The 11649-nt window shown below is 40.3% G+C and overlaps 1 protein-coding gene across 4 annotated transcripts in view; it reads left to right on the top strand.

The window, feature by feature from the left end:
* Positions 1–695: 695 nt before the first annotated feature.
* ADAMTSL1 (ADAMTS like 1) overlaps positions 696–11649 on the top strand; it is a 1019582-nt gene continuing 1008628 nt past the window's right edge. For 3 of the 4 annotated variants that reach the window (XM_067041438.1, XM_067041442.1, XM_067041443.1), the window contains exon 1: positions 696–1004. In XM_067041438.1, coding sequence (XP_066897539.1) covers positions 918–1004 — 87 coding nt within the window. In that variant the 5' untranslated portion in view covers positions 696–917. The remainder of the gene's footprint in view (positions 1005–11649) is intronic. The other variant, XM_067041439.1, reaches the window with a different exon arrangement.

Genomic DNA, 11649 nt, shown 5'->3' with positions numbered 1-11649 from the left:
GCCCCCAGAAATCCATTGACACAATAAGATAACAAGCGAAGTCATTCTCACTTGACCCATTTCTTGGGCTCCCTATGCGTAATGCCGGCTCCTGGTTCTCTGCGTCCCTACCTAGCTGTCATGGATCCCCAGACCCAGGTTGCAAAACAAACTCCATGGGAGAATCTCTCTGCGCCCCCAGAGTTTGGTTCCCCACGGATAAACACACCAAACCATTGGGTGGGGTCTTGAGATTAAAAAACTCGCCCCTCTGCACACGCACAAACTCTTCCTCACTCCCTGGAGGGTCTCGGGTGGTTCCCAGGGCGGTTGCAGCGCGCCGAGCTCCAGGGAAAGCGCGCGGGGAATGGCCCTGGGGACTCGTCCCGGGGAAAGCGCTAGCATCCGGGGAGAGCCTTCCCTTCTCATCCCGCACTCTCCTAGGGCAGGCAGGGTGGCATTCCAAACGTGAGCAGCAAGGTGTGCCACGCAAGACACCCTTTAAAAAGAATAAATAAATAGAAGTCAGCGCCTAGCCCCGCTCGGGTTTCTCGAAACGCGCACCGCGGTCGCTGCCCGGGCGGCTGGGTGTCTGCGCTCCCCGCCTTCGCTGGGCTGACACAGGAGGGGAGGAGCAGGAGCCGGAGGGGGTGCTGGAGAGGGGTGGGGGGGAGCGCGAACCATCCCGAGCCAAGACAAGCAGCACATTCACAAATAACGCCCCCACCCCCAGCGCACGCGCTCCCATTCAAAGCCGCCGGCTCCGCTGCCGCAGGGCGGCTCAGAGCACGCGCGGCGGCCCCAGAGCAGCCTTGCCCCGCAGGCGCACGTCCCGAGTCCGCCCGCCGCCGCAGAGCCCCGCAGCCTGCGCGGGACGCGGCTACCTCTTGCAGGGTGGGGTCTCGTCCGGGACTCCCCGTCCTCCCCGCTGCGGGGCCATGGCTGGGCTGGCTGCGCCATGGAGCTCGGGGCTCCTGGCCCGCATCCTCGGGGGCACCTGGTGCCTGCTCTGTGTCGCCGGACAGGTAGGGCTGCTTGCTCGTCTTGCGTCCCTCCCCCTCCTGGGACCTTTCTTCTAGGCTGTGCTACAGCGGGGAGTGCTGTAGCTTGGGGCGCGCTCTCTCCGGCCAGGGACTGTCCTAGGGTTACACTGCCACCCGAGCTGGGACAGGTGGCGCGGGGTTGGGACTCAGGCGGCCCCTCGCGGCGAGCCCCGACCTGGCGGGATCAGACCCTTCGCTGAGCCTCTGCCCAGCCTCCTGGGGCCGCGTCCCGGCTTCCCGCCCACGCCCTCGTCCTGCCTCTCAGGCAAGGAGGTGGCGCCTGAGCTGGGGTGCGGCCTTCTCCCAGAGAGCCCGCGACCCCGCACCTCTTCCGGACAGTCCTTCGGGGAACCCCTTTTCTCCTTCCCGGAGGAGGCAGGGGCGTCTCCGGGAAGTCTTGGGCGCTGGAACACTTCTCCTCATTCCTGCCCTTCCCCGGTCCCAGTGAGCTTCTGACACCGTCACCTCAGGGCCACCGCGTCCGGGAGAGTCGGGCGGTGGAGCGTTGTAAGGTGCGCAGATGCCAGGCTAGGTGGGCTCCCTGATGCTCTGCAATGGAAAAAGGTGGTTCTGGCCGGTGCACGAGGACTCGCCCTCACCACGCCCCCTCCGGATGCTCCTAGGGTTTTCTCTGGAGCCACATGGGGTGTAGGAACTGGGGAGTCCTCTGAGTCGGTGGGCTCAGGCCCCGAGGCAGGGCAGAAGGGTCCCAGAAGGGTGTAGTCGGCTTGGCTATGGTTTATTACAGAAAGGCCCTGGAGGGAGCTGCTTAGGGAAGGAGGCAGGGGTCACTCAAACCCGTGATGCATGTGGTGTCTTTTGGCTTTCACGATTTCCAGAGTCAGGTAACTTTTGATTAAAACTCATGATTTAGGCGGTTTGTACATAATTTAGCCTACATAGATTTGCTGTTCACAGGATTACTTGGGTAATTCTGGGAAAATGCCCAAATACTCTTGGCCGGAATTATCGCCAGATAGCCTCCCTTTCCTCTGTTTTGCTTATGGAGACTTGTCCAAATCGGGGGATTTCCTTCCCTCGCTTTTTGAAACTTATTTTCAGTTCTCTATTTTAATGGTCATTTTGATTGTAGTGGCGCACTTGTAGAGGCTGAGGGAGGACCAAGAATGAGGGCTAAGAAGGACCCAGAGCCGGCTGGAAGCTGACAGGCAGAGACTACCCCCAAGAAGTGATAGAAAGTTTCAACAGGGAACACCTGCTTAGATTGGAGCATGAAAAACCCTTGCAAAAGCCTGTGTTAATTATGAGCTACTTTTATTCCCAGCATGCCTTGTTCCATCGGCAGGGCTTCTCAGAGGTGGCTGCATGTTAGGATTGCCTATAGGAGCTCTTGACATTCCCTGGGCTAGGCACCCACCTCAGCTGGATTGCATCAGCATCCTTGGGCGTATGCTGATGAGGCCGTTGGGACTTATAAAGCGCCCAGGTGATTACATTGTGCAGCTGGGTTGAAAGGCACTGTGTCAAAATGACCTGCCTTACAGTAACCTGTTCTAATAGAATCCTGAGCCCAAAAGAAAACTCAAGGGAGAAGAGTAAAGAGGGCCTAAGAGACAGGCTAGGGGAGAGAGTCTTAACATGCAGCTTCCATTCCTGGCTCTGTCCCTAACTAGCTATGTCATTTTGGTCAAGGCCCTTAACCTTCCATTTCCTCATCTGTAAAGTGAGGGTGTTGGCCCATGTTCCTGAAGGTACTGCCAGCTCTAACAACACCAGGGAGGTCAGCTTCTAACCCAAGTCAAGACAGAACACCTTGTGTCTTATTTTTAAAAAATCTTAGGGGTAGAAATTCTACTTTATCCTTGAGACTTTGGTAAACTATCAGGTAATATTTGAATCCAGCAAAGACGCTAAAGAAGATGCAAAGATGCATAATGTAGTTTCTTAGACTTGTGTGATTTTTTAAAATATACTTTAACACGCTGCCTGTTTTTTTTTAATATTTTAAACACTCTGCTTGTTTAGACCTATTTCAAGTCGTTCGGTGCCCACTTGACATTCAGGACAAACGATTTTCCCAGTGTTAACACACCTGTTCTTCCTTGCTTCTCTTCTCAACCAACTTTCTTCTGGGTGAAGATGATGAAAGCAGATTTGAGCCTTGTGTGTGTGTTGGAAGTGGTTTATTGTTTAGTTCCAAATGACTTTTTCTTGTTCCACTTGGCAGGGCTGCTCTCCACATGTGAGAAGCCTGACTAAACTTGTCGGGGAAAGGATATCAGAGTTTAAAGTGGTAGTTGGGTTCTGTATTCTGGTTGAATGCAATACACTTTAGAGATAGCTTAGTCAGATGTTGGTCAGAAGCAGCTGATCTTGCAACACAATTTAACAGTTTTTAAAAAACCACATGAGTGTTATACCTGTGAATTAAACAGACCAGAAACTTGAGGATACTTAATATCAGATCAAGAAGAAATAAAACCAATAGCCAGTGCCAAAGGACTGGAACACTGTTTGGAATTTATACATTCTTTAAACTGTTTTTTCATTAGAGCACTCTGTATATGAAGGCATGACGACCAGAGTTATCAGACCTCTTGTATATATTGTATCCGTAGTTAAAAAAGGATCTTTGTTTAAGAGCTTCTGGCTCCCCACGTTGAATTACACCTGAGCTATATTCTCCAAAAGTCCAAACAACAATTTTAATGCGAATTAAAATTATTTGGAAATCTCAGCATTTCTCCTGCCTTCTCATTGAATTTCTGCTTTCAGGGATTATTTTCCTTCCTTTTTGTCCTGGCTGAATTACCCTCCTAACTTGAGAGATTTCCTTTCCCTGTGCAACTTGAAGGTAGCTCACTCTTTAGGTTCTTATGAAACACTATTTTACTGATATCAATTTCATTTCATCAGCTGAACTCAAATTCATCCTATTGCCCCAATTGCTCCCAGGTAAGGAAGTACATAATTAACTGTTTTAACCACTAGAGGTTACCAACTACTTAATGATTTCTACAACCCATCTGTAGCAATACACTGTAAAAATAAACAACGTTCCTGGAGAGGATTGTGGCTAGATCAGCACAAATCCATTACTACTGCTTAAAAATATCACTTAGTGGCAATTCATGTTCTTATGGTGGCATACCAGTGATAGCTTATTCAAATACTAAGATTGAATATTTTCATTTACTGTGGTATTCTAAATCCTACCCTTGTTAGGAATTTGGTAATGAGGTAAAAAACAGGATGGCTGGAAAGAATTTGTGCCTTCATGGGCACCTGATTTTCAACTAAAGACCTTGAAGGAAAGATTTTTCTTTTCTCTTTTGATATTCTCTTGTATGTTCTTGCTTTTGTCTTATATTTTATTTTTACTGTGATAATAATTCTGCATGGTTAAAAAAATACTCCTAAGGGCTTATAAAGAAATATAGCAACTTCTTGCCCTAGTCTTTCTCCTAACCTTTGTCAGATCCCATGACCCAAAGGCAACCTTTTTTCTTTGTTTGTTTTATATTATTTTGGGGTATATTGGACATACAGTAAATTGCACGTATTTAAACTATACAGTTTGATAGGTTTTGACGTATGTATTCACCTGTGACACCATCACCCCAAAGTTTCCTCATTACCCTTGGTAATCCCTTCTTGCCACCCTTCTTCACACCCTAAATCACGGTGCAGATAGTGATCGACTTTCTGTCACTGTAGAGTAGTTTGCGTTTTCTCAAATTTTATGTAAATGGAATCAGAGTATGTACCCCCCCTTTTTTGAATTTTATTTTTTTAAACAGCAAGTTCTTATTAGTTATCTATTTTATACGTATTGGTGTATATATGTCGATCCCAATCTCCCAGTTCATCCCTCCCACCAACATTTTTCTTTGATCTGGCTTTTTTTCCCCCTCAGCATAATTATTTTGAGATTATCCATGCTGTAGCATGTTCCCAGTAATTTCTTTTTGTTCCCAAGTAGTGTTACATTGTACCGATATATTACACTTTGTTGTCCATCAACATTCACCTATTGATGGACAGCATGTTTCTCGTTTTTGGCTATTACAAAGAAAGTTGCTATAACTATTTGTTTATAAGTCTTTGTATGGACATGTAGTCTTATTTGTTTCAGGAGTGGGATGGTTGAATCATTGGTAGATGTATGTTTAACTTTTTAAGAAACTGCCAGTTTTTCAGAAGGTTGTACCATTTTACATTCTTACTAGCAGTACACAAGAGTTCCAGTTCCTCTGCATCCTTGCCAACACCTGCTGAGGTCAGTCTTTTATTTTAGCCATGCAAATTGGTATACCAGTAGCTTGTTCTGGGTTCTAATGTGCAGTTCCCTAATGATTGATAATGTAGAACTTTTTTCATGGATTTATTTAGAAGGTATATATCTTTTTTTGGCAAAATATCTATTCAAATATTTTGCTCATTTCTCATTGGGTTGTTTTCCTATTGTCTGAATTATTTATGTATTCTGACTATAAGTCCTTTATCAGATGTGTCACTTGCAAATACTTTCTCCCAGTCTGTGGCTTGTCTTTTCATTTTCTTTACATTGTATATTGATGGGCAGAAGTTTTTAATTTTGATGAAGTTGAATTTACTATTTGTTGGTAAATTGTGGTTTCACTCTTGTTCTAAAGAAATATTTGCCTAACCCAAGATCACACAGGTTTTTCCCCTAAAAATTTTATGCCCTGCATTTAGTCTGTGTGCCATTTTGAGTTAATTTTGTATGTGGTGCAAGATATGGGTCAAAGTTCATTTTTCACCCATGGATTTTCAATTGTTTTAAGTAAGATTTTTTTTTGAAAAGACTATCCTTTCTCCACGAAATTGCCTTTGCACCTTTGTCAAAATTCAGTTGTCCATACATGTGGGTCTATTTTGGATTCTCTAGTCTATTTCACTGAACTGTATGTCCGTTGCTGTGCCAGTACTACACATTCTTGATTATTGTAGCTTTACAATCAATTTTGAACTCAGGAAGTGTGATTCCTCCAGCTTTGTCATTCATTTTCAAGGATGATGATTTGGCTACCTTATATAAATTTTAGAATGAGTTTGCCAACCTTTTTTTTAAAAAAAAGGTATGTGAGAATGTGACTAGGGTTGTTTTAGTCTATAGATCTATTTTGAGAGAAGTAGCCTCTTAACAATATTGAGTTTCATGATCCCTGAACATGATATATACCTATCTACTTAAGTCTTCTTTAATTTCTCTAGGCAATATTTGGTCATTTTTAGTGTACAGGTTTTACATATTTCTGTCAGATTTATATTAAGTATTTCATAGTTTTAATGCTGTTTTAAACGGCACTGTTTTTTAAATTTGTTTCTGATTTTCCTTGTTAGTATATAAAAACAATTGATTTTTGTATATTGTTCTTATTTTCTGCAACCTCACTTAGTAGTTGTAGTAGCTTTTTGGTATATTCAATCAGATTTTCTACACATATGATCATGTCATATACAAATAAAGACAGTTCTTCACTCCCTATTTGGATGCCTTTTGTTTCTTTTTCTTATTTAATAACATTGATACAGTTGAAAAGAAGTGGAATGAACAGATATCCTTGCTTGTTCCCAGTCTTAGAGAACAATAATTCAATATTTCACCATTAAGTATGATATTAGGTGTAGAGTTTTTGTAAATACTCTTTATCAGCTTAAGGAAGTTCTTTTTATTCTTTGTTTATTAAGAGTTTTTATTGGAAATGTATGTTGGATTTTTGTCAAACGTTTTTCTGCATCTAATCATTATTTGTTTTTTGGGGTTTTTTTTTTTTTGTGCTATGCGGGCCTCTCACTGTTGTGGCCTCTCCCGTTGCGGAGCACAGGCTCCGGACGCGCAGGCTCAGCAGCCATGGCTCACGGGCCCAGCCGCTCCGCGGCATGTGGGATCTTCCCGGACCGGGGCACGAACCCGTGTCCCCTGCATCGGCAGGCGGATTCTCAACCACTGCGCCACCAGGGAAGCCCTAATCATTATTTGATTTTTCCTTTTTAGTTTGTTAATATAGTGAATTACACTGACTGATTTTTGAATGTTAAACCAATCTTGCACTCCTGGGATAAACTTGATTTGCTGATCATTTATTATCCTTTTTCTATATTGTTGGATTTGACTTACTAAATTTTGATTCAAATTTTTGCATTTATGTCCATGAAGAATATTGGTCTGTAGTTTTATTTTCTTGCAGTGTCATTGTCTGGTTTTGGTATCAGGGTAAAGCTGGCTTCATAGAATAAGTTTGGAAATACTCCTTTCTTTTCAATTTCCTGGAAATAGTGGTGTATGATTTCTTCCTTAAGTGATAGAATTCACCAGAGAAACCATCTAGACCCAAAGTTGGCTTAGTGGCAAGGATTTTAACTATAAATTTAAATTCTTGCATAGATGTAGGGCTATTCAGGTTATCTATTTCATCTTGAGTTAGCTTTGGTAGTTTGTGTCTTTCATGAATTTGTCCGTTTCATTTTAGTTGTTGAGTTTATTGGCATAAAGTAGTTCATTATGCTCCCTTATTATCTTTTTAATATTAGAACATGTGGTTATATCACCTTTTTTATTCCAGATATTGGTTATTTACTTATTCTTTTTCTTTATCAGGCTGTTTTAGTGGCTTAATTTTATAGGTCTTCTCAAAGAACCAGCTTTTGATTTCATGGATTTTTCTCTATTGTTTTGTTTTCTATTTCAATAATTTCTTCTCTCATCTTTATTTTTTTCCTTCTTCTATTATTTTGTGTTTCATTAGTTCTTATTTTTCTAGTTTCTTAAGGTGGATGCTGAGGTCATTGATATGAGACCCTTTTATGTTTTCAGACATAGGTGTTTAGTGATAAAAAATTTTTCTTCAGTGCTGTTTTAGTGGCATATCATAAATGTGTTTTCATTTCTTTTTCATTTCAAAATACTTTATTTCCCTTTGACTTCCTCTTTGACCCATGGGTATTTTGAAATGAGTTGTTTAGTTTCTAAATATTTGGAGATTTTCTAGATATCTTTGGGTTATTTACTTTTAATTCCAGTGTGTTTAGAGAACACACTATATTTAACTAGAATCTTTGTAAGTTGACATTTGTTTTATGGCCCAGAATATGGTCTATCTTGGCAAATGTTCTATGAGTATTTGAAAAAAATTAAACTTTCTAGAAATCTGTCTTTTAAATTTTCCTGATTAATCTAGCTGTTGTTGGGTGGAATACTCTTTAAACATCAATTAGGTCAAGTTCGTTGAGAGTATTAAAATATTCTATGTCTTTACTGATATACTTACTGTATCAATTATTGAGAGATGTATATTACAGTCTCCATCTACCATTGTGGAATTGTCTGTTTCTCCTTGAAGTTCTTTCAGTTTTTTCTTTATTTTGAAGCTCTGTTATTGGGTGTATAAGCATTTAGAATTATTATGTCTGTGGTGAACTGACTTCTTTGTCATTATTAAATGACCTTATCTATCCTTGGTAATAGTCTGTGCTCTAAAATCAACTTTGCCTTTGGCTATATTAATATTAGATAACCATTTTTAATCCTTTGTGATTTCTATATGATAGTACTTCCATAGTTATTACAGTATACCTTTAATATGATTTATTATATTCTATTAAATTGTCATTATGATATTCCTAATTCTCTTTCTCATCCTCCTTTCATCATTCTTTCATGATGTTTTATCACATATTAGAGACCCAATGGTCAGTATTAATCTATTGTAATGGGTACACTGTGCTAAGCAGTATATTATTATTCTATTTTTTTCTAGTGTATTTCCCTTTTAAAAGAGCTTCATTGGGATATAATGCACACATCATACAATTCACCAAGTTAAAGTGTATAATTCAGTGGTTTTTATTATATTCAGATATGTGTACCATCACCACAGTCAATTTTAGTAATTTTTGTCACCTCAAAAAGGAACTTTGTACCCTTTAGCTAATACTTACTCTTCACTACCCGCCAGCCCCAGGCAATCATAATTTACTTCCTTTCTCTATAGATTTCCCTACTCTGGATTTTCATGTGAATGAAGTTATATAGCGGGGTCATATAATATGTGAATTTGTGGGACTGGCTTCTTTCACTTAGCGTATTTTCAAGGTTCATCCAAGTTGCAGCATGTATCAGTACTTCATTCCTTTTATGACTGAATAATATTTAATTATATGGATATACAACATTTACTTTATCCATTTGTTTGTGGATGGACATGTAGGTTGTTTTCACCTTTTGGCTATTATGAGTAATGCTGCTGTAAGCATTCATGTGCAAGTTTTTGTGTGGACATAGGTTTCATTTCTCTTGGGAAATATTTTAGGCTTCGTAGGCTATACTATCTCTGCCACTAAATTCTGCTGCTATAGCAGGAAAGCAGTGCTAGACAATATAGAAATGAATGAACATGGTGTGTTCCAATAAACTATTTTAAAAAATTGGCGGTGGTCCACATTTGGACCACAAGCCATAATTTGCCAACCTCTGAACCACAGTTTCATGATGCTGTGCCTCGATGTGGATTATTTAAATTCACAGTGCTAGGTTTTTCGTGGACCTTCAATAGATCTATATTCTTCAGTTTGGGGAATATTTATTTTCATGTCTTTGATAATTTCCTTGCCAGCATTGTATGTGTTTGCTTTTTGTGAAACTCCTTTTAGTCAGTTATTAAACCTCCTTGGATCTACCAATATAGCTCTTAAAATCTTTTGTCTTGTTCTTTTAGTTATACTTTCTGAAAGATTGTCTCAATTTTACTTTTCAACAGAGTCTTCTTTCCATAACTTTTCGACCACTGTTCTAGTTGTAGCCAAGCCTTCACTCCCATCTTTTGCAGCACCAGGTGCCTCTGTGTCTGAAGCCTTTCTGAGCCTTCACAGGCCAAATTGTCTTGCTTCCCATCATTATATCCTGTTGCAGGCGCAATCCTGTTAAATCAGTTACAATTCCTCCACCAGCTTTCCATATTCCAAAAATTTATTGGCATCTTTTGTCTGCTGTTGTCTCCTTTCCAGTTCTCTTGTCATTTTAATTTATTTACTGTTATTTTAGCAGACGTTTGGGAGAGAATGGAAAAAAGTGGTGTTCAACCTGCCATGTTTAACTGGAAGTTAGCACTATTTATTCTCTTTCATTATTTCTATTTTCCTGTCTTGATCCATTTCCAAATCCCATTAAAGCTCATTCTGGTTATTATGCACACTTTTCAGAGATTCATATGTTTTGTTTCCCAGTGTAAGCAAAACTTTGGTCAGTATTAGAAAAAAGACACTAGATTTGAGGTTCTAGGTCTGGATTTACTGACTGTCTCTGCAACTAGAGAGTTGGACTTTTTTTCAGGGAAGGGAATCCATGCTAACTGCCTGCTAGTTGCCAAACACAATAATAGGTACCCTGTCCATCCTTGTTTTCATATTTTAGCTTTCAGTCTTTCAATAACTGTGTATTTCCCATTCCTTGCTTAAATAGAGTCTAACCTATTTGCTCAGAGATACAGCACAGAAATATTTTATTGTTTTACAAATTCTGATGTTCATATTTGGAAACGGTTTTATGAGAGAACATGGAGTTAACATGATGTAAATATCTGGCTTTAAAATATCATATGTGGTATTAAAATTTATTCTCTAAGGTGTGATTGAGGTTCAGGCTTTTTTGTGGTGAAGAAGGGAGATGAGGTGAAATGAATGGGGAGGTTGTTTTGAATGGTTAGTACATAATACCGTATCAGCTTTAATATTTTATTTTGCACCAGGATGATCTCTATGTAAAGAATTAAGCATTTTTTTTGTAGGGGATGGAGCTACATATTTTTGTAGGTGTAGGAGCTACATATTTCTTTTCAGCTGTGCTCATATCTGTAGAATTATAAAGCTGGAAGGGGCCTTAGTGATTCTTCAGTCTTTTGGTTCAGAAACTTCGTTGTGTATAAGTAGTTTGGTCTTCTGCATAGTTCCAAAGGTCACCAAAGGCTGAAGCTGTGCAACTAGAAGCTGAGAAACTTTTTTTAAAAAGTTGAAGTATAATTGATTTACAATGTTTTAGCTTCAGGTGTACAGCAAAGTGCTTCAGTTATACACACACACGCACATATATATATATATATATATATATGTACATATATACATATATATACTCCTAATCTTTTTCAGATTCTTTTCCATTAAAAGTTATTACAAGATATTGAATTAGGAGTTTGGGATTAGAAGCTGAGAAGCTTTGAAATGCCAATTCCTGGGCCTCACTCTTGGAGATTCTGATTCAGTAGGGAAAGGATGTGTCCTAGGAATGTGCCTTTGGTACGTTCCCCTCACCACATACCCATAGAGGATTCAGACACAGTTGGACCAAAGACCACATTTCGGGAAACACTGGTCTGACCTGTCTTATTTAAGGAGGAGAGAAGTAAGGTCTTAAGAAGTTGAGCGACATGTCCCAGTTTGTTAGTGGGAGAGATGGGAGTGGACCACATGTCTCAGAACTCTGTTCGGTGACTTTTTCCACCAGAGCATACACTATTATTTTAGTGTCTAGTTACATCATGAACTAAAGATATGAACCACCAGCTTAAAGTGTCTTTATTTGTAGTAACCTCCGTTTTTTATAAATGGTTTTCAGATGTTTGGGAATAGCTTCAGCTCCCAGTCACTC

The sequence above is a fragment of the Kogia breviceps genome, chromosome 8, assembly GCF_026419965.1.
Source record: "Kogia breviceps isolate mKogBre1 chromosome 8, mKogBre1 haplotype 1, whole genome shotgun sequence".
Lineage (NCBI taxonomy): Eukaryota > Metazoa > Chordata > Mammalia > Artiodactyla > Physeteridae > Kogia > Kogia breviceps.
The sequence above is the reverse complement of the archived record's forward strand: the minus strand, read 5'-3'. Positions and strand labels throughout refer to the sequence as shown.